The sequence below is a fragment of the Perna viridis genome, chromosome 10, assembly GCF_037379345.1.
Source record: "Perna viridis isolate PV_CMFRI_1.1 ecotype Kerala chromosome 10, ASM3737934v1, whole genome shotgun sequence".
In the NCBI taxonomy this organism is placed as follows: Eukaryota; Metazoa; Mollusca; class Bivalvia; order Mytilida; family Mytilidae; genus Perna; species Perna viridis.
The window spans coordinates 1,414,199-1,437,051 of record NC_142454.1 but is presented as its reverse complement, the minus strand read 5'-3'; the positions used below and the strand labels follow the sequence as shown (position 1 = coordinate 1,437,051).

Below are 22,853 nucleotides of genomic sequence, written 5' to 3'. Positions count from 1 at the left end.
TGTTTGGGTGTTCTGTTACTGTTTGTTTGGTGGTCTGTTACTGTTTGGGTGGTCTGTTACTGTTTGTTTGGTGGTCTGTTACTGTTTGTTTGGTGGTCTGTTACTGTTTGTTTGGTTGTCTGTTACTGTTTGTTTGGTGGTCTGTTACTGTTTGTTTGTGTTTTGGTCTGTTTCTGTTTGTTGGGTGGTCTGTTACTGTTTGTTTGTTTGTTGGTCTGTTACTGTTTGTTTGTGTTTTGGTCTGTTTCTGTTTGTTTGTGTTTTGTCTGTTACTGTTTGTTTGGTGGTCTGTTACTGTTTGTTTGGATGGTCTGTTACTGTTTGTTTGGGTGGTCTGTTACTGTTTGTTTGTTTTTTGTCTGTTACTGTTTGTTTGGTGGTCTGTTACTGTTTGTTTGGTGGTCTGTTACTGTTTGTTTGTGTTTTGGTCTGTTTCTGTTTGTTTGGTGGTCTGTTACTGTTTGTTTGTGTTTTGGTCTGTTTCTGTTTGTTTGGTGGTCTGTTACTGTTTGTTTGGGTGGTCTGTTACTGTTTGTTTGGTTGTCTGTTACTGTTTGTTTGGTGGTCTGTTACTGTTTGTTTGGTGGTCTGTTACTGTTTGTTTGTGTGTTGGTCTGTTACTGTTTGTTTGGTGGTCTGTTACTGTTTGTTTGTGTTTTGGTCTGTTTCTGTTTGTTTGGTGGTCTGTTACTGTTTGTTTGGATGGTCTGTTACTGTTTGTTTGGTGGTCTGTTACTGTTTGTTTGTGTTTTGTCTGTTACTGTTTGTTTGGTGGTCTGTTACTGTTTGTTTGGATGGTCTGTTACTGTTTGTTTGGGTGGTCTATTACTGTTTGTTTGTGTGTTGGTCTGTTACTGTTTGTTTGGGAGTTGGTCTGTTACTGTTTGTTTGGTGGACTGTTACTGTTTGTTTGGATGGTATGTTACTGTTTGTTTGGTGGTCTGTTACAGTTTGTTTGTGTGTTGGTCTGTTACTGTTTGTTTGGTGGACTGTTACTGTTTTGTTTGGTGTTGTTTTGTTACTGTTTGTTTGGTGGTCTGTTACTGTTTGTTTGTGTGATTGTATGTTACTGTTTGTTTGGTAGTCTGTTACTGTTTGGGTGTTCTGTTACTGTTTGTTTGGTGGTCTGTTACTGTTTGGGTGGTCTGTTACTGTTTGTTTGGTGGTCTGTTACTGTTTGTTTGGTGGTCTGTTACTGTTTGTTTGGTTGTCTGTTACTGTTTGTTTGGTGGTCTGTTACTGTTTGTTTGTGTTTTGGTCTGTTTCTGTTTGTTGGGTGGTCTGTTACTGTTTGTTTGTTTGTTGGTCTGTTACTGTTTGTTTGTGTGTTGGTCTGTTACTGTTTGTTTGGTGGTCTGTTACTGTTTGTTTGTGTTTTGGTCTGTTTCTGTTTGTTTGTGTGTTGGTCTGTTACTGTTTGTTTGGTGGTCTGTTACTGTTTGTTTGTGTTTTGGTCTGTTTCTGTTTGTTTGTGTTTTGTCTGTTACTGTTTGTTTGGTGGTCTGTTACTGTTTGTTTGGATGGTCTGTTACTGTTTGTTTGGGTGGTCTGTTACTGTTTGTTTGTGTTTTGGTCTGTTTCTGTTTGTTTGTGTTTTGTCTGTTACTGTTTGTTTGGTGGTCTGTTACTGTTTGTTTGGATGGTCTGTTACTGTTTGTTTGGGTGGTCTGTTACTGTTTGTTTGTGTTTTGGTCTGTTTCTGTTTGTTTGTGTTTTGTCTGTTACTGTTTGTTTGGTGGTCTGTTACTGTTTGTTTGTGTTTTGGTCTGTTTCTGTTTGTTTTGTCTGTTACTGTTTGTTTGGTTGTCTGTTACTGTTTGTTTGGATGGTCTGTTACTGTTTGTTTGGTGGTCTGTTACTGTTTGTTTGTGTTTTGGTCTGTTTCTGTTTGTTTGTGTTTTGTCTGTTACTGTTTGTTTGGTGGTCTGTTACTGTTTGTTTGGATGGTCTGTTACTGTTTGTTTGGGTGGTCTGTAACTGTTTGTTTGTGTTTTGTCTGTTACTGTTTGTTTGGTGGTCTGTTACTGTTTGTTTGGTGGTCTGTTACTGTTTGTTTGTGTTTTGGTCTGTTTCTGTTTGTTTGGTGGTCTGTTACTGTTTGTTTGTGTTTTGGTCTGTTACTGTTTGTTTGGTGGTCTGTTACTGTTTGTTTGGGTGGTCTGTTACTGTTTGTTTGGTGGTCTGTTACTGTTTGTTTGGTGGTCTGTTACTGTTTGTTTGTGTGTTGGTCTGTTACTGTTTGTTTGGTGGTCTGTTACTGTTTGTTTGTGTTTTGGTCTGTTTCTGTTTGTTTGGTGGTCTGTAATTGTTTGTTTGGATGGTCTGTTACTGTTTGTTTGGGTGGTCTGTTACTGTTTGTTTGTGTTTTGTCTGTTACTGTTTGTTTGGTGGTCTGTTACTGTTTGTTTGGATGGTCTGTTACTGTTTGTTTGGGTGGTCTATTACTGTTTGTTTGTGTGTTGGTCTGTTACTGTTTGTTTGGGAGTTGGTCTGTTACTGTTTGTTTGGTGGACTGTTACTGTTTGTTTGGATGGTATGTTACTGTTTGTTTGGTGGTCTGTTACAGTTTGTTTGTGTGTTGGTCTGTTACTGTTTGTTTGGTGGACTGTTACTGTTTTGTTTGGTGTTGTTTTGTTACTGTTTGTTTGGTGGTCTGTTACTGTTTGTTTGTGTGATGGTATGTTACTGTTTGTTTGGTAGTCTGTTACTGTTTGGGTGTTCTGTTACTGTTTGTTTGGTGGTCTGTTACTGTTTGGGTGGTCTGTTACTGTTTGTTTGGTGGTCTGTTACTGTTTGTTTGGGTGGTCTGTTACTGTTTGTTTGTGTGTTGGTCTGTTACTGTTTGTTTGGATGGTCTGTTACTGTTTGTTTGGTGGTCTGTTACAGTTTGTTTGTTTGTTGGTCTGTTACTGTTTGTTTGGTGGACTGTTACTGTTTTGTTTGGTGTTGGTTTGTTACTGTTTGTTTGGTGGTCTGTTACTGTTTGGGTGTTCTGTTACTGTTTGTTTGTTGGTCTTTTACTGTTTGGGTGGTCTGTTACTGTTTGTTTGGTGTTCTTTTACTGTTTGGTGGTCTGTTACAGTTTGTTTGTGTGTTGGTCTGTTACTGTTTGTTTGGTGGACTGTTACTGTTTTGTTTTTGGTCTGTTACTGTTTGTTTGTGTGTTGGTCTGTTACTGTTTGTTTGGTGGTCTGTTACTGTTTGTTTGGGTGGTCTGTTACTGTTTGTTTGGGTGATCTGTTACTGTTTTTTGGTGGTCTGTTACTGTTTGTTTGGGTGGTCTGTTACTGTTTGTTTGGTGGTCTGTTACTGTTTGTTTGGATGGTCTGTTACTGTTTTTTTTGTTGTCTGTTACTGTTTGTTTGGGTGGTCTGTTACTGTTTGTTTGGTGGTCTGTTACTGTTTGTTTGGGTGGACTGTTACTGTTTGTTTGGTGGTCTGTTACTGTTTGTTTGGGTGGTCTGTTACTGTTTGTTTGGTGGACTGTTACTGTTTGTTTGGTGGTCTGTTACTGTTTTTTGAGTGTTGGTCTGTTACTGTTTGTTTGGTGGACTTTTACTGTTTGTTTGGATGGTCTGTTACTGTTTGTGTGTTGGTCTGTTACTGTTTGTTTGGTGGACTGTTACTGTTTGTTTTGTGGTCTGTTACTGTTTGTTTGGGTGGTCTGTTACTGTTTGTTTGGTGGACTGTTACTGTTTGTTTGGATGGTCTGTTACTGTTTGTTTGATGGTCTGTTACTGTTTGAGTGGTCTGTTACTGTTTGTTTGGTGGTCTGTTACTGTTTGTTTGAGTGGTCTGTTACTGTTTGTTTGGTGGTCTGTTACTGTTTGTTTGTGTGTTTTTCTGTTACTGTTTGTTTGGTGGTATGTTACTGTTTGTTTGTGTTTTGGTCTGTTACTGTTTGTTTGGTGGTCTGTTACTGTTTGTTTGGGTGGTCTGTTACTGTTTGTTTGGTGGACTGTTACTGTTTGTTTTGTGGTCTGTTACTGTTTTTTGTGTGTTGGTCTGTTACTGTTTGTTTGGTGGACTTTTACTGTTTGTTTGGATGGTCTGTTACTGTTTGTGTGTTGGTCTGTTACTGTTTGTTTGGTGGACTGTTACTGTTTGTTTTGTGGTCTGTTACTGTTTGTTTGGGTGGTCTGTTACTGTTTGTTTGGTGGACTGTTACTGTTTGTTTGGATGGTCTGTTACTGTTTGTTTGGTGGTCTGTTACTGTTTGTTTGGTGGTCTTTTACTGTTTGTTTGTGTGTTTTTCTGTTACTGTTTGTTTGGTGGTATGTTACTGTTTGTTTGTGTTTTGGTCTGTTACTGTTTGTTTGGTGGTCTGTTACTGTTTGTTTGGGTGGTCTGTTACTGTTTGTTTGGTGGACTGTTACTGTTTGTTTTGTGGTCTGTTACTGTTTTTTGTGTGTTGGTCTGTTACTGTTTGTTTGGTGGACTTTTACTGTTTGTTTGGATGGTCTGTTACTGTTTGTGTGTTGGTCTGTTACTGTTTGTTTGGTGGACTGTTACTGTTTGTTTTGTGGTCTGTTACTGTTTGTTTGGGTGGTCTGTTACTGTTTGTTTGGTGGACTGTTACTGTTTGTTTGGATGGTCTGTTACTGTTTGTTTGGTGGTCTGTTACTGTTTGAGTTGTCTGTTACTGTTTGTTTGGTGGTCTGTTACTGTTTGTTTGAGTGGTCTGTTACTGTTTGTTTGGTGGTCTGTTACTGTTTGTTTGTGTGTTTTTCTGTTACTGTTTGTTTGGGTGATGGTCTGTTACTGTTTGTTTGGTGGTCTGTTACTGTTTGTTTGGTGGTCTGTTACAGTTTGTTTGGTGGACTGTTACTGTTTGTTTGTGTGTTGGTTTGTTACTGTTTGTTTGGTTGGTCTGTTACTGTTTGTTTGGTGGTCTGTTACTGTTTGAGTGGTCTATTACTGTTTGTTTGGTGGTCTGTTACTGTTTGTTTGAGTGGTCTGTTACTGTTTGTTTGGTGGTCTGTTACTGTTTGTTTGGTTGTCTGTTACTGTTTGTTTGGTGGTCTGTTACTGTTTGTTTGTGTTTTGGTCTGTTTCTGTTTGTTTGGTGGTCTGTTACTGTTTGTTTGTTTGTTGGTCTGTTACTGTTTGTTTGTGTGTTTGTCTGTTACTGTTTGTTTGGTGGTCTGTTACTGTTTGTTTGGGTGGTCTGTTACTGTTTGTTTGTGTTTTGGTCTGTTTCTGTTTGTTTGTGTGTTGGTCTGTTACTGTTTGTTTGGTGGTCTGTTACTGTTTGTTTGTGTTTTGGTCTGTTTCTGTTTGTTTGTGTTTTGTCTGTTACTGTTTGTTTGGTGGTCTGTTACTGTTTGTTTGGATGGTCTGTTACTGTTTGTTTGGTGGTCTGTTAATGTTTGTTTGTGTTTTGGTCTGTTTCTGTTTGTTTGTGTTTTGGTCTGTTTCTGTTTGTTTGTGTTTTGTCTGTTACTGTTTGTTTGGTGGTCTGTTACTGTTTGTTTGGATGGTCGGTTACTGTTTGTTTGGGTGGTCTGTTACTGTTTGTTTGTGTTTTGTCTGTTACTGTTTGTTTGGCGGTCTGTTACTGTTTGTTTGGTGGTCTGTTACTGTTTGTTTGTGTTTTGGTCTGTTTCTGTTTGTTTGGTGGTCTGTTACTGTTTGTTTGTGTTTTGGTCTGTTTCTGTTTGTTTGGTGGTCTGTTACTGTTTGTTTGGGTGGTCTGTTACTGTTTGTTTGGTTGTCTGTTACTGTTTGTTTGGTGGTCTGTTACTGTTTGTTTGTGTGTTGGTCTGTTACTGTTTGTTTGGTGGTCTGTTACTGTTTGTTTGTGTTTTGGTCTGTTTCTGTTTGTTTGGTGGTCTGTTACTGTTTGTTTGGTGGTCTGTTACTGTTTTTATGGGTGGACTGTTACTGTTTGTTTGGTTGGTCTGTTACTGTTTGTATGCGTGGACTGTTACTGTTTGTTTGGTGGTCTGTTACTGTTTGGGTGGTCTGTTACTGTTTGTTTGGTGGTCTGTTACTGTTTGTTTGGTGGTCTGTTACTGTTTGTTTGGGTGATCTGTTACTGTTTGTTTGGTGGACTGTTACTGTTTTGTTTGGTGTTGGTCTGTTACTGTTTGTTTGGTGGTCTGTTACTGTTTGTTTGGTTGTCTGTTACTGTTTGTTTGGTGGTCTGTTACTGTTTGGGAGGACTGTTACTTTTTGTTTGGGTGGTCTGTTACTGTTTGGGTTGACTGTTACTGTTTGTGTGGACTGTTACTGTATGTTTGGGTGTTGGTCTGTTACTGTTTGTTTGGGTGGACTGTTACTGTTTGTTTAGGTGTTGGTCTGTTACCATTTGTTTGGATGGTATGTTACTGTTTGTTTGTGTTTTGGTCTGTTACTGTTTGTTTGGTGGTCTGTTACTGTTTGTTTGGTTGTCTGTTACTGTTTGTTTGGTGGTCTGTTACTGTTTGGGAGGACTGTTACTTTTTGTTTGGGTGGTCTGTTACTGTTTGGGTGGACTGTTACTGTTTGTGTGGACTGTTACTGTATGTTTGGGTGTTGGTCTGTTACTGTTTGTTTGGGTGGACTGTTACTGTTTGTTTAGGTGTTGGTCTGTTACCATTTGTTTGGATGGTATGTTACTGTTTGTTTGTGTTTTGGTCTGTTACTGTTTGTTTGGTGGTCTGTTACTGTTTGTTTGGTGGTCTGTTACTGTTTGTTTGGTGGTCTGTTACTGTTTGTTTGGGTGGTCTGTTACTGTTTGTTTGGTGGTCTGTTACTGTTTGTTTGTGTTTTGGTCTGTTTCTGTTTGTTTGGTGGTCTGTTACTGTTTGTTTGGTGATCTGTTACTGTTTGTTTGGTGGTCTGTTACTGTTTGTTTGGTGGTCTGTTACTGTTTGTTTGTGTTTTGGTCTGTTTCTGTTTGTTTGGTGGTCTGTTACTGTTTGTTTGGTGGTCTGTTACTGTTTGTATGGGTGGACTGTTACTGTTTGTTTGGTTGGTCTGTTACTGTTTGTATGCGTGGACTGTTACTGTTTGTTTGGTGGTCTGTTACTGTTTGTTTAGTGGTCTGTTACTGTTTGTTTGGGTGGTCTATTACTGTTTGTTTGGGAGTTGGTCTGTTACTGTTTGTTTGGTGGTCTGTTACTGTTACTGTTTGTTTGGGAGTTGGTCTGTTACTGTTTGTTTGGGAGTTGGTCTGTTACTGTTTGTTTGTGTGGTCTGTTACTGTTTGTTTGGTGGTCTGTTACTGTTTGTTTGGTGTTCTGTTACTGTTTCGGTTTGGTGTTGGTCTGTTACTGTTTGTTTGGTGGTCTGTTACTGTTTGTTTGGGTGGTCTATTACTGTTTGTTTTGGAGTTGGTCTGTTACTGTTTGTTTGGTGTTCTGTTACTGTTTCGGTTTGGTGTTGGTCTATCACTGTTTGTTTGGTGGTCTGTTCCTGTTTGTTTGTGTTTTGGTCTGTTACTGTTTGTTTAGTGATCTGTTACTGTTTGTTTGGGTGGTCTGTTACTGTTTGTTTGGTGTTGGTTTGTTACTTTTTGCTTGGTGGTCTGTTACTGTTTGGTTTGGTGTTGGTGTATCACTGTTTGTTTGGTGGTCTGTTACAGTTTGTTTGTGTGTTGGTCTGTTACTGTTTGTTTGGTGGTCTGTTACTGTTTGTTTAGTGGTCTGTTACTGTTTGTTTGGGTGGTCTGTTACTGTTTGTTTGGTGTTGGTTTGTTACTTTTTGCTTGGTGGTCTGTTACTGTTTCGGTTTGGTGTTGGTCTATCACTGTTTGTTTGGTGGTCTGTTACTGTTTGTTTGTGTTTTGGTCTGTTACTGTTTGTTTAGTGGTCTGTTACTGTTTGTTTGGGTGGTCTGTTACTGTTTGTTTGGTGTTGGTTTGTTACTTTTTGCTTGGTGGTCTGTTACTGTTTGGTTTGGTGTTGGTCTATCACTGTTTGTTTAGTGGTCTGTTACTGTTTGTTTGGGTGGTCTATTACTGTTTGTTTGGGAGTTGGTCTGTTACTGTTTGTTTGGTGGTCTGTTACTGTTTGTTTGGGAGTTGGTCTGTTACTGTTTGTTTGGGTGGTCTTTTACTGTTTGTTTGGGTGGACTGTTACTGTTTGTTTGGGGTGGTCTGTTACTATTTTTAAATCAGAAACAAAAGTAAATCTGTTTGTTTTTTGTCAAGTTTAAATTACCCACCTCCTGCCTGATTTTTATAAAGACTGCAACTTAGATTTCATTATGTTAAGTACCATTCTGTGTACAAATCAGGCAATGGGTGGTACATCATTTTTCTCAATTTGGTGTTTTTTTGTCTCAAATACGCATAAATATTCAGTATATCTAGTAACTAGTAACAACCCAAAAGCTAAATTTATCGTGAAGCATCAGTGACATAGGTATTTTTTACTGATTATATAGTGCAGGTAAATTTTCCCACCATTTTTCCATAGTGCATTTCAAATAAATTTGACCTATTAATATCTTAAAAAGGTGAACTTTACAAATACCTTGATGGCTATATCTGGAGGTATAAATATGCAATAAAGTCTTGTTTTTTTTTCTTCATGTGCCACACCTTATGTGCATCATGCCTGATTCTTAGATGGGGAATTATCAAATACAAAGTTCGAAGCTGGACCAGAATTCTCTTAAAACAGCAAAAGACACAGGACTAATTATTAGGATGATAGAAATTTTATGCTACCCCCTTCAACCTAAAACTCAAGTAGTTACTGATTTACAATGGAAGGTTGTAAAACCTTATGCATTAATCTCTCAATTAGCTGTTAGGAACTCATATCAGGATAATAAATAATTACTTAATGCTATAAATGTTTTAAATATTGATAAAGAATGTAATTATTCATTATTGCTTAAAGAAACACTATCATGTGTACAGATCACAATTATATATAATGTAGCAACACAAGATGCATGATAAAAACACCATTTTAACCATGATTTATCACGATTATTGATAATCTCTAATCTGGGTTAGTCGTGATAGCGTAGTTACTAAAACAATCTTTGTTTTGTGTTTTTGTTGCTATGAACTTCTTACAACCACAAAATATTTTTGGGGTTTTAACTTGAACTGTTTATGAATGAGGGGCCAAAAAAATGCCTGAAACAAAGATTTTCCTCATGTAAGTAAAAGTGTGGGGATCTCTTTAAAAATATACCAGAAGATGCCCTACTATAAAAGGAAGACTGTATTGATTTTGGGGATGTATGTCAGACCTATGCTTTTAAGTAACTTGGGTCAAAGAGGCCATATTCAAACATTGAATCTCAATCCAAATTCCATGTATTCAGAGCTGTATTAATAATGCATGAATGGTGTGTCAATACTTATTGGACTTTGGACTATATTCCCAAATCTATACCAATAATTTATTTTAGTGATTGTCAGTGAGATAAGGTAAAAATGGTTGGTACTATTTTTAGATCATACCCATTATAATCACTTATTAAAACTTTTTATTGATTTTATCATGTCTATCTACAACTATAGTTGTTTGTCAATTTCTTTTTAGTGGATTTATACAGGGAGAATATGATGCCCTTCCAAATCACATCTCATTTCAACCTAAATTTGACAATGGTGCTATGTTGACTGTGGTAAGTATTCAGCTAAAAGCTTACACTCCAAATCTGTCTTGACTCCAAGGCCTCTTGTCTCTTTTTAAGCTCACCCTGCCAAAGGTCATGTGAAATGTTGCCATCACATGGTGTTATTAGAGCCAAACTTGACATGAATTTTTTTCTAAAGGTATTGTGCATAGAACTGATGTGGCGATTTTTTATCTGCTGAAAAACATGGTCACTGTTACTTAAAATAGAACATAGGGGTCAGACAGAATTTTTTTGCATATATCTCCAAAAATGTTAGATTTAGCCAAGTTTTTTCAGTTGCCGTAATTATCCTTATCATACTGCCTACAAAACTTTGAATTGGATCTAAGTTGGCTAGAGTTATTGCCCTTTCAAGGTGAAAAATGAAGTATTTTATAGTTTTCAGCCAACATCTTGAAAACTATAATAAATAGATAGAAACTTTCTTTTGATGACCAAAATCCTTGCGGGTCAACATTGTTGGACAGTTCCTTGTCAGAGTTATTGCCCTTGAAAGGAAAAAAATTAATCAGTTGAGCGATTCAGGCACCTACGGATGCCTCTTGTTTAAGGTACCTCTTTACCCATTCATATTATTATATCAATGAATTAAAATCTGAAGAGCACCTCTCTTTTTACCTGGCTTGAGTACTAAGATATTTACTTTGAATGACCATGGCAATTTAACCAAATGTTTTTCACATTTTTGCAATTTATTTTGCCTTGTGCTTATTAGTCCCGTACCTGCTTTAGCCGAAGTGGACTTTTTGATTTGCACTCTGTCCGTCCAAAACTTTTTTCTAAAGGCTTGCAGATATTGAGCTAATTTTTGGTATGTGAGTCTGCCTTTATGTGTTTCAGATATAGTTTACATTTCATTCTGCTCCGCTGATTTTTTTTAAAGTTATGAACTTGAACTTTGAAAACTTTAACGAAATTTAAGTTTTCCGCACCTTTTTTTCTAAAATTTTGCAGATATTGAGCAGATATTTGGTGTGCGAGTCTTTCCTTATGATTTACAGCTCAAGTTATTTACATTTCTTTCTGCTGGTTTTTGTCTGAGTAATGGCTCTTGAACATTGAAAAATTTACTGAAATGGAAATTTTGCTCTCTTTTTTTCTAAATGCTTGTTGATATTGAGCTGATTTTTTGTATGTGAGTCGGCCCTTATGAGTTACAGATCATGTTCAAGTTTTGTTCTGCTTCACTGATTTTTTTTTGAGTATTGGCCCTTGAATTTACCGACATTTAAGTTTTCCTCACTTTTTTTCTAAGCACTTGCAGATATTGACCTGATTTTTGGTATGTGAGTCTTCCCTTATGAGTTACAGATCATGTTTGTGTTTGGTTCCGCTTCACTGTTTTTTGTCCCAATAATAACCCTTATACTTTGAAAAATTTACCGAAATTAAGTTTTTCCACACTTTTTCTAAAATGCTTGCAGATACTTGCAGTTTACTACATTTCATTCCCCTCTACTGATTTTTGTCCGAGTAATGGCCCTTTAACTTTGAAAAAAATTACCGAAATAGAATTTTCCTCACTTTTTTTTCTAAAAACTTGTAGATATTGAGCTGAGTCTACCCTCATGAGTTACAGATCAAGGTTAAGTTTCATTTTTGCTGATTTTTGTCTGAGTTATGGTCCTTGAACTTTGAAAAATTTACCGAAATTGAAGTTTTCCTCACATTTTTCTAAAGGTTTGCACATATTGCACTGATTTTTGGTATGTGAGTCTATCTTGATGAGTTACAGATCAAGTTTACATTTCATTCCACTCTGCTGATTTTTTCCTAAGTAACCAACGTTCAGTTTTATGCTCTATACCAAAATTTCAGTTTTACATGCTTTTTTTCTAAAGAAAACCTGTTGACATTATCTAAATATGACAATATGTTAATATAACAAAAAAATCGTGTAATTATTCATTTAGATTGGGATGGAATTTGAATCCTAATCTGGACATTCCGACAATTATTATACTTTTATGGGTGGCTTCCTGGTGAAAAAAATGCCTTCCCCAGCTACCTCATATCTTTAAATGGAACAGCCCTTATTCTCTTCACTATTTTATACAGAAAAAGGACAATAGTGACTTGAATAGTACTTTGTAAGAGTAATCAAGGGAACCAAGGCTAAGGCGGTAATCAAAAGAATGTAATCCAGGGACAAAGACCAGACATGGAAAATAGACACACACAACAGAGGACATAAAGTAACTGAAATCATACATACAAAGTAACAAAAGCAAATGAGCAACTCAGACTCCACTAAAAACTGGGAGCATGGACTAGGTGCACCGATAGGGTAAGCGTCCTCTGCTGTTCTAGAAACACCCACCGAGTTGCTCATAAAAAGTCAAGTTCAGGGTAGACAAACGAGGATAGTAAGGTTTTGTAAACCCTTCATTTTGGTTCATTTTTGTAGACCCAGTCAGTATTCTACTTTTAGACTAGTTTTTTACGCTAGTTTTTTTTAACCTTTTTCAGATTTGGTCAACTGGTAATGTGAGCTACATCCCTCTCTACTTCGTGCCAAGTCATGATGTGGAGTTCCATCAGTTTCAGCAACCAGCTCCGCTCAGGAATGGACAAATATTGTCTCCAATACACTCATGATGTTCATATAGTATGTCTTTGATAGTTAATCTGAGCAAGATAATTTCTAACTTTATAAAGCTCTGGTAGATGAATGCACCAAAGGAGATTTAACAATGATGCTACATGTACATGAATGTTATATATGAGAGACTCTCAGTGATTAGTCTTAGTGAGTCACTTCAATGATTGTTGTAAGCCTAACAGTGCTTCAGTTTATATTCTTACATGTTGTCAATAAGTACATGAATTAAACGTTGAACCTTTAAATGCAACTGTTTTTTTTTAATATTCTGGTCTTTGCCTGATGTTTATGGTATTCCACTCTCTTTCCATCTGTCTGTCCATTTATTGTAAAATAATTCAGAAGTGCTTTAAGGATTTAAACAATAGTTACTTTTAAATGTTTATAGAAATGTAAGAAAACTCTATTTAATATTTTTATTGTTTTATCTTTTTCTTCTGAGGAATGGGATGGGTATACCATGTGCTTTACACTAGCTAATTATTCTAAGTCAATTCATTTAGTAGTTGAGTTCATTTATTTATAGTTAACATTCTAACTAGATTTAAACAAACTCATATTTAAGTTAGCTGAATATTTTCTTGTTTATTTACAAAAAAGGATGAAAAACTATGTATTTAGATATGATATAATGTTCTATTATTTAATTTCATTATATAATAAAAGTTGCATGTGTTCTGAAAAAGTAGTGAAAAAATATGAGGTTTTTCTATACTTAATGATTCTCGAATAGAAACTGTTATGATAAGCTAAACCAGATTATTGAGACTGATTATAGCAGGTGAGAGAGACAACTTTTTTCTACCTGTGACCTTAACATCTTCCCATTCTGTTGTTCAAAAAGTTAAGATGAAGTGTACCATACTAAATCTTCCCTGTTAAACTGGTTAGAAATGTAGCTCAGTGTAAACTTGTTTTTGTGATAATAATGATGTGTACATGATATAACATAAATAGAAGCTGTCATTTCAATAATTTCTAAAAATAACCCATAGGAAGATATAGCATTATGATGATATTTGATGAGAACAGTTTTATTTAATTACTCCAATATCATCAATGGTAACATCCTGTGGCATACTCACAGTTATTACTGGAGTCTGAGTTGCTTAATTACTTTTGTTACTTTGTATGTATTATTTTAGTTACTTTATATTCTTTGTCATGTTTGTCTGTTTTCCATGTCAAGTCTTTGTCCCTGGATTACATTATTTTGATTTCCACTAGAATCTTGGTTCCCTTGATTTTTTTTAACTATACACAGTTGTTTAGTACCATAAAATACAGGTAAAGTTCGATTTACAGCAAAATCTAAATGTAGTTTTGGAATAAGGTTATTTTAAACATTGTTGCCATCCCCCTTTTTTTTCAGCCATTACGTGGATGGTATAACTTAATTTTCCATTAATGTCCTATTTTTTTTTATAGAAAAAGGTCTTCTTTCATCTGAGACTACTGTGGTATTGAATTCTGATTTAGGTCTAAATTGTATTACTTACTGGAATTCTCAACTGTGATAGATACAGAAAAAATATCGTTATTTTATTGGTTTTGCAAGCTCTTCAGTGCCTTTTTTTTGCCCAAGTTGTTTGACCTTTTTTAGCTCACCTGACGAAAGGCCACTTGAGCTATTGCTATCACTTTGCATCTGTCGTGATCTGTTGTCGTAGGGATATATTTTTTAAATGTCTTCTCCAAAACCACAGGGGCAATCAAACGTGACATAAATGTTCCTTAGGGTATCTTTTATAGAACTGAGGTGGGGATTTTTGGTTCGTTTGGCTGCTATTACTTAAAATAGTCCATATTGTCAGTATGAGGGATTTTTCTTCTTTTTTTTGTTAAGCCATATTTAGACTTGGGGTGAAAGTGTTCATCATGATGGGATCTGTCTGTGGTCAAAGTTTCATAATAATATGTTTGGCCATTTTTTTAGTTATTGCCCATTTTTTATGATTTTGCTATTTTTAATGTTATTACTTTCAAAAAGTCTGTTGCTTGGCTCAGGTGGCTCAGTGGGTAGCTGGGGCCACTCAGAGTTGTCATTAAACCTTATGGGAAACATATTTTGGCCTATATCTTTGCTTTAGTGACCATACTAGGAAAAAAATCATAAAAAGGATCAACTATAACATCTTAAAGAATTTTAATTCTGCTTGAATTAACAAGATGGCTTCTAGAGCCCATTTATGTTTTTAAGCCACAGTAAGTTTAATGACCCCAATTCGTTTTACAAACAATTCACTTTGTGTGTGGCTCAGGAGGTGGCTGCGGCCACTCAACGTTACCACTGAAACCCTATGGGAAACATTTTGGCCTAACTCGTTGCTTTTACTAAACCAATAGTGATCAAACTAGGCAGAAAGAATTCAAGGAACAACTTTAACTCTGATAAAATTTTAGTTCTACTTGATTAAACAAGGTGACCGCCAGTGGCCATTTAAGCTTTAAATGATTTAACCGGTGGGTGATTCAGGCTCTCAAGACCCTCAGATATAACAGTTGAAATGAGGCATTCCAAAACGTAAGATTGCTGTTTAAAGAGCTATATCAAAGTAAAGTCGAGATCTTAATGATGTCAGTTTTAAGCTCTTTGTGATCTTTGCCATCATTTGGCGTCCGTCGAATACTTTTTCAAAATTCTTCACCTCCGACTCTACTTGACCAATTAGAACCGAACTTGATATGAATGTTATTTACGGTAATCTGCCTAGAACTGGTGTGGTGACTTTTTATCTGTGGAAAAAATGTCCATTTAGTAAAACAGCAGTTTTTGGATATATCTCCTTATCTCATATTAAATTGAAAAGAATTTTGATTTGTAACATGAACAGAAATACAGAAGCTTGAGTACTTTATGTGCTCATTTAACATAGTTAATGAATTTATGATTTTTAACTTGTGCAAATCTGTCAAAATTTATTTTCTGTCATACAAAATATGGTAAGTACGAACAAATATGCATGGTACAGGCGAACATTTACCTGCCGTATATGATGTACAGCTTCTTAAATTCATGTATAGGCTGTTTTGTATTCATTGGCACATTTTGGCCTGTTCAGTTTGAAAAATGTTTATATGCACTGAATTTCAATTAGTCAAAAACTTCTGAAAGTATGTCCCGTCGGAAAGAACAACGGTTTGTTAAATCAGATGTTCCCATTTCGTCAGGTCTTTCAAAATCAAAGCTAAACACTTGATGTAAAATATCTTTGTTTACCATGATAAATTTTATTGTATGACTCAATCTTTAAAGTTTAGAACTTTTATTCTGTGCCATATTTCACAATCCCTTCAGATGACAGATTTACTTCCTGAACTAAATACTTACCTTGAGATATTATCTTTAGAGCACACGGGTGTTAAATACGTGAAGTTCATTTTTCTATAAATACTTTTCATAAATGAAATGGGCTGCTGATACAATTATCAGGATATCTCATTTACAATGAACATTTTGGTTTATGTGGAATCACCTTCATGTAGATAGGATAGAGATCCTGTAAATACATTTTGTAGAAGTGCATGAGCATAGCCTGTCCATCGCCAGCATGACTGGTGGAGATAAATACCTACCGTTAGGGAACTTCGTTGTGCCTATCGTCTTCCTCTTCATATTATTGGTCATTGGTATTCCTGGGAATATAATCGTGCTAGTCATTTATGGGAAAAGGTATACTCCGTCAGTATACAGATCTATAATCTGGAATCTAGCTATAATTGACTTCGGAGTATGTGCTATAGGAATACCATTCAACATTGCCAGGATATTTAACTACTATACATTCTATGACAGATGGATATGTAAGGCTTTTACATTCTGCATTCTATTCGGTGTGTTTTATTCGTCCCATTTGTTGCTGCTCCTCTCCGTTCATCGGCTACGACAGATTTGTCTCCCTTTCAATCCCCAGATATCACTACGAACTGTTCAGTTCTACATTGCTGGATGTTTTCTGATTGGATTTGTTTTAGCCATTCCACAATTCGTTCTCATTGATGTAGAAGTTGCAATGTTTGACAATCATACGTCAGGTAAAAATTGTCCTATTACAGCATCAAATCCGACCGCGTATTCAATGGCATACAGCATATTTAGTATCGCTTTGTTTTGTTGCTACACAATCATCTTGTTTGTAATGTATTCTTTCATTGGTCGCACACTTTACAAACGGCATCGCCTTCGGATACGTCGACAAAGCTCGGGAAGTCCGCTGTCTAAAGTTAAAAGCGACAAAATGACAAGAATTGCATTCACGATTTCTGTAATATTTGCAACAAGTTACCTCCCGTTGTTTGTTTTAAAGCTAGCCAAAGACTGGTTCGACGAAAATAATTTGTCGAAAGTGGAATTCGCTTTTCTGCGTCTAGCAGAGCGCCTTTATCTGGTAAATCACGTGGCTAACCCATGGATCTACGCTGTGTTTGACACTCGTTTCAGGGAAAATTTAAAGGAAATTGTCTCTTTCAAGTTTAATTTTTCAAGAAAAGGAAGCGAAAAAAAGTTTCAAGATCGTGAAATGAGCATAACAATTTGACTAATATATCTAAATACGCATTTCTCAGGTTTACCTAAATAATCAGGCATTAAAGTGACAACTAGTATTACCGTTTTTATTTTTAACTCACCTGACCGTTGGCTTTGTGAGCTAAAGCCAGTAGCTGGCGTCCGCCTTCGTCGTCTGTCGTCGTCATCGTGAACAATTCCTCTGAAACTACTTAATAGATTTGGACTTAGCATGATTGCCTTTTTGGACCATTTTGCGGTTTTAATGTTATTACTTTCAATTTCAATTTCAAACGTTTTATTGAAATAAATCAAAGGGTATTGGATAACAGGAATTGATTATATAAATCATATCCTATTAAGAACAAAATGGAATATAGAAAAAGAACAAGACTATTAATTATTTACATATACCTATATGCTCCAGTCCGCTCCAAAAGTACTTAAACTGTCGAAACAAATTTAAAACTTTTGGTTCAATAAATAGTTATTGTAGAGGAATATGTTGGTTGTGGAGCAAACAATATATATATACATATATGTTAACATATAGGCTTCTGAAAATGAGGAATACTTTTGAAGAGGTTAGGAGCATATAATATTAAATCACAAATTATCAAAATCAACTCACATAAAGCATAAAGTGTGATTCCACCATTTTGTTTATGATAATTGTTTGGTTAATATAGTGAATGTAAGTTATAATTATAAAAGGATGTACAAGTGATAATGTAAAAAAAAAGTTAGGAAGAAAATAAAAGGGGAGTGGGGACAAAATAAATTGAAAAGACAAAAAAATAATGTTGAAACCAGAGGAAAAAACGAATATAGTTTGGGAGCTCGGCTTGGTGAAATTATCACAACTGATTTTATCAACTCTTCTAATTTAACCCATTGTCATCAATCATCTACATGTACATGTAATGATCAGTTGAAACAGTAAGTTGGATTATACATGATTTTCAATGGTTATAAAAGTCTAATTGAAACTATCAGTATTCTCAATTCATTCTAGCACAGCTTTTGTAATTTCTGCATTTTCATCTGGGGACAGTTCTAATTATTCACGTAGAAGGACATGTTCATTAATGGCATCGGGATAGTTTACTAGTTCAAACAATCGCTGTCGCAGAACATCAAAGAGGGGACAATCAAAAATGTTTTACTTCCAAAAATCTTTTTCTCAGAAACTACTGTACAGAACTCAAGGAAGCTGATATGATTGTGTATTAGGGTATATCTTAGTTTATGCTTCGATTTTTGATCCATCGAAAACTCATGGCCGACGTTACTAAAAAAAGAACGTAGGGATCAGACTGCAGTTTTTCGCATATTATCTCCAAAACCGTTAGGTTAAACCATATTTTACCGTGAACCGCGCTCCATAAATTGGAATTTTATCTTTAAAGTTCTTATGGATCCAGTGGAGGACTACGCAAGAAAATGAATAAAACGAGAACAAGAAGACATTAATTCTCTGTCAGAGGTGATAAGACCGTGATGTCTTTAATTTTGAAACGAATGAAAGGTTTAAGTAGATCAATTAGTGTCAATGCTACATCATTTTTCAAAGACGCCAATATAGCAACAACATTGTCTACTATACATGACAAATAAGTTGTCGTTCCAGCAGACAAAGCCCAAAACAACATTGTTTTTGTCTGCAAACCGTATTGCATCAAATGTTTATTATCAGAAGTAGACATGAAAAATAATAGCAGTGATACGACCCATACTGCCACTACACTCTCCAAAGAAGAGACAGTGGATAACTATAAATCTGTGCTATCCTTTTTTGATCTTTCTACCAAAGACGATGATTGTGATTTACCGTCTATGTACTGGATTCTTGAACTCCACAAGAATCCATTCAAACAAAAATGTACCACCAAACCTCTTTCAAAACTTCTTAGAAAGAGGGTCTCCAGTCTTACCACAACACTTGTTACTCCCGTAGTTGTATTGATTCAATGTGGATCCAGAAAAATTCGAAAGATCTTTTGGACACCCTCAATTCAAGTTTATTATCAGAATATAATATCATTAAAACCTATGATTTTTCAACACTGTATACTTCTATTCCCCATACTCAGTTAAAATCCCGATTCAAAAGCATTACACATCGTTGTTTATCCAAATAAAGATGGTGTACCTAGATACAAATATGTAGTTCTTGATAGAGATTCCTCATACTTTGTAAGAAACAATTCCAAATTTTCCAAATATACAGAAAATGTTTTCAAAATGCTGGAACTTTTTATCGACAACATATTTGGCCAGTGTGGTGGACGCTTTTTTCAACAAACGGTCAGCATTCCAATGGGAACAAATTGTGCTCCTCTGCTTGTTGACCTATTCCTTCACCCTCATAAAAACTTTATAGCTGATCTGATCAGAAAGAAAAAAACATCCTTAGCTAGATCTTTTGATCTCAGTTTTTGCGATATAGGTGACGTATTATCGTTAAACAATCCTAGTTTCGGGGATTTGATACATCGCATCTACCCCAAAGAACTTTAGATAAAGGATACTAGAGATACTGTGAAGTCAGCCTAATATCTTAATCTATACTTAGAGATCGATGGTAAACGACAAACGTGATGACTTTTCATTCAGAATTGCCAACTTTCCTTTTAGCTGTGGCAACATCCCTTCAGCACCTGCGTATGGAATTTTCATATCACAACTCATACGTTATGCCAGAGCTTGCCGTAACTACGCAGATATTTTATATCGCGCTACTAGACTTCTTACAGTTAGGCTTCTGGAACAGGATTATGTAGCTACAAGATTGAAGTCATCACGACAGAAGTTTAATGGTCGTCATCATGAACTCGTGGATCGTTACGGTGAATGTACCATGAAAACTGATTTGTTCAACGGGTCATAGTTTTTCTTTCCTCTTACCTCTACCTCGGACTTGACTTTGTATGAGCAACTCGGTGGGTGTTTCTAGGAAAGTAGAGGACGCTTACCCTACCGGTGCACCTGGTCCATGCTCTCAGTTTTTTTTGTGGAGTCTGAGTTGCTCATTTGCTTTTGTTACTTTGTATGTATGATTTTAGTTACTTTATATTCTTTTGTTGTGTATGTCTGTTTTCCATGTCTAGTCTTTGTCCCTGGATTACATTCTTTTGATTACTGCTACAACCTTGGTTCCCTTGGTTACTCTTTAAACAGTCCACAACTGATTCTACAGTCCGTTTACGAAGTAAAAATCAAAACATTACGGGATTTGTTGTTTATTGCCTACAGTCCAATATGTCATTATTCTTAATCTAGTATAAATTTTAACTAAGCCAGTATGGCAACTTACAAAATAATTCCAATCGCACACGTCTTAAGCATTTCTTAATTTACGATTTGGCCTTCTCCAATTCATCGTGTCATAGTTTTCCTTTCCTCTTTCCTCTACCGCAGAGACTTTTCTTGAGCAACTCGGCTGGTGTTTCTAGAAAAGCAGATGACGCTTTCCCTACCGGTGCACTATGCTCCTTTGTTACTTCGTATGTATTATTTTAGTTACTTTATGCTCTTTGTCGTGTTTATCTGTTTCCCATGTCCAGTCTTTGTCCCTGGATTACATTCTTTTGATTTTCGTTGAAATCTTGGTTTCCTTGGTTACTATTTGACATAGAGTAAAAGTGTTAAGCACGATGAGGTCTCTGTGGGCAAATTTTGGTGAAAATCTGTTCACCCATGTTGTAGTTATTGCCCTTTTTGGATTGTTTTTTTGTTGGTGCTTTTTTCGATCTTTTTACATTAAAGAATCTTCTTTTCAGAAACTACTGTACAGAATTCAATGAAAGTTTGTATGATTGTTTCTTAGGGACGTATCCTGTATAAAACGACCATTGGGAATTTTTTTTATCCATTCAAAAAACATGGCGTCTTTTATTTACAAGCAATTGAATGTAGCTTATAAAACCAGGTGAGCGCTTCAGGCTCACTAGGGCTTCTAGTTTTTGTTCTCTGCAAAATATGAGGAACACCCAGTCTGTCCGTTCGTTCGTCTGTTTAAATATCTTTTGTAGGCACAAATCTTCCAAAACTAACCCTCCGAATTGAATTGAATGAAATTTTCCAGGAAGTGCAGACTTAATCTGATGTTTACGAAGTGAGAAACTTATTGTCCGATGACTTCAAAGAACAATTACATCAGTGTTTTACATATTAAACACAACTCTTAACAAAACCGCTTAATGGATTTATATTTTTGATGCAATTGTATTGTAATCTAAAATATGATTTTAAATATGCTTATGGAAAGATAATTATTGTCTATGTGAACGTTCGATGCTCGTCAGAGGGTTATAATCAATTTTATATCATATTTAGATGTGCATAGACCAAAATATTAATTCAAAATGTCAGGTGACTGCGATGGAAGATTATCTAACTAAAATTTAAGGTTGATATCATTAAATCCCACTTGAATCGGGATATTCTTTTTTTTTCTTTTTATGTGGGCTTGCCCTCAGTATTTCTTTGGATGGGGACGGATGGATAATCTTGCAGACTTAATTGCAATGTAAATAATCCCGAATGTTGTGAATCATTATCATGTATCAACTATACTGTGAACATTTCACATGCTGTATTTTTAAGTTTAGAGTTTTAAAATGTTCCGAAATTTTACCTCACTTTGCATCAATGCTTAAAAAATGCATATCGTTTTCTGTCGCCGGTCTGAATGTTGCGTTCACTCAGAATGAATATGTTTTTTTTCAGGGGCGGATCCAGACATTTTTAAAAGGAGGGGTGCCAGCTGGGGTTCCCAGAACAATGTGGTGCTAGGACATTTTTTGTCAATTTTACACATAAGAATGACTTTTCCCATCAGGAGGGGTGCCAAGCCCCTGCGCCCTCACCCTAGATTTGCCACTGTGTTTTTTATAACTAACACAGTGAATGTGTTTTTTGGCAAAAAATGTTCTTAGTAGCACGTCGTGTAGCCGTTTGAGGACGTTGTATTTTTGTTTACATATTTTGCGATGGATTTTCATTCCCTCCTATTAATATTTAAGCTTTACTTCTGTACAGGTTTTTTCTTTTCTAGACATTTTTCATATTCCCGATTTCGACTTCGATTTTATTTTATGAATTTGAAGCAAAGGAAAGTAGCTCTCTAATCCGCCAGACTGGTTTACTGTCCGATTGGAGCAATGAACAGCAGTATACTTCAACAAATGTTTGTAGCTGCGGTAAGTACTTGAATACTTTTAAATGAATTACCTACTAACTGAAGTGTTGGTAGTGTATGTTTCAAAGAAAAATGTTTACTGCTCTTCCTTTCTCCAATGAGACAGCCAACCAGGTAATCTGGTTCCCTGGTAAGTATCATAAGCGACCATAGTATCGCTAAAATATAGACTTAGATAATGTAAGTAATATGGAAAAAGATGTTTAAATATACTTTTTTAAATTTGAATATAAGAACGAATAAAAGTAAAAAAAAATAACGTCACATTCGCTCAACCAATCAAAAGACAAAAGACGTCACTGGTGACCCAGGGTTATATTTTGAGAGAAACTTGTGGATCGAAACTGTTACCCTTGCTTCTATGTTACTAACCAGGATGTTGTAAAAACTTTCTAAAGTAGTTTGCATTCCATAAATATTTAAGTGGTAGTTTATGTGAAGTGTAGTTATTTTGGTGCAAATGCGGATGTGGAAAATTACTATTTTTAAAACTTTCCAGTTTAACATTATAACACAATGCACTATGGTTTATGGATATGAAAATGGAAAGCCACGGAAGTGGGTTAAAGAAAAAATATCCTTTTACGGGACCACAAGAGATTATCAAACATCCGCCAGTTTGTTCACTGTAAAGCGCCATGGAAACTGATTTGTTCAACGTGTCATAGTATTCCTTTCCTCTTTCGTCTACCCCGGACTTGACATTTTATGAGCAACTCGGTGGGTGTTTTTAGAAAAGTAGAGGACGCTTACCCTACCGGTGCACCTAGTCCATGCTCCCAGTTTTTTTTGTGGAGTCCGTGTTGCTAATTTGCTGTTGTTACTTTGTATGTATGATTTTAGTTACTTTATGTTCTTTGTTGTGTATGTCTGTTTTCCATGTCTAGTCTTTGTCCCTGGTTTACATTCTTTTGATTACAGCTATAACCTTGGTTCCCTCGATTACTCATAGA

General features: G+C 35.9%; 2 protein-coding genes across 5 annotated transcripts in view; both read left to right on the top strand.

Annotated features, from left to right (window-relative positions):
* Positions 1–12,435, top strand: part of LOC148604098 (aladin-like) — a 34,559-nt gene extending 22,124 nt beyond the window's left edge. For all 4 annotated transcript variants that reach the window (XM_088549033.1, XM_088549034.1, XM_088549035.1 and 1 more), the window contains exons 14-15: positions 9,489–9,573; positions 12,058–12,435. In XM_088549033.1, coding sequence (XP_088405159.1) covers positions 9,489–9,573; positions 12,058–12,186 — 214 coding nt within the window. In that variant the 3' untranslated portion in view covers positions 12,187–12,435. The remainder of the gene's footprint in view (positions 1–9,488; positions 9,574–12,057) is intronic.
* A 3,100-nt stretch (positions 12,436–15,535) lies between these two features.
* Positions 15,536–17,007, top strand: LOC148604097 (cardioacceleratory peptide receptor-like). The gene has a single exon (XM_088549121.1). It carries the CDS (start codon positions 15,742–15,744, stop codon positions 16,726–16,728), a length of 987 nt encoding a protein of 328 aa, XP_088405247.1. The 5' UTR covers positions 15,536–15,741; the 3' UTR covers positions 16,729–17,007.
* Positions 17,008–22,853: the final 5,846 nt, after the last annotated feature.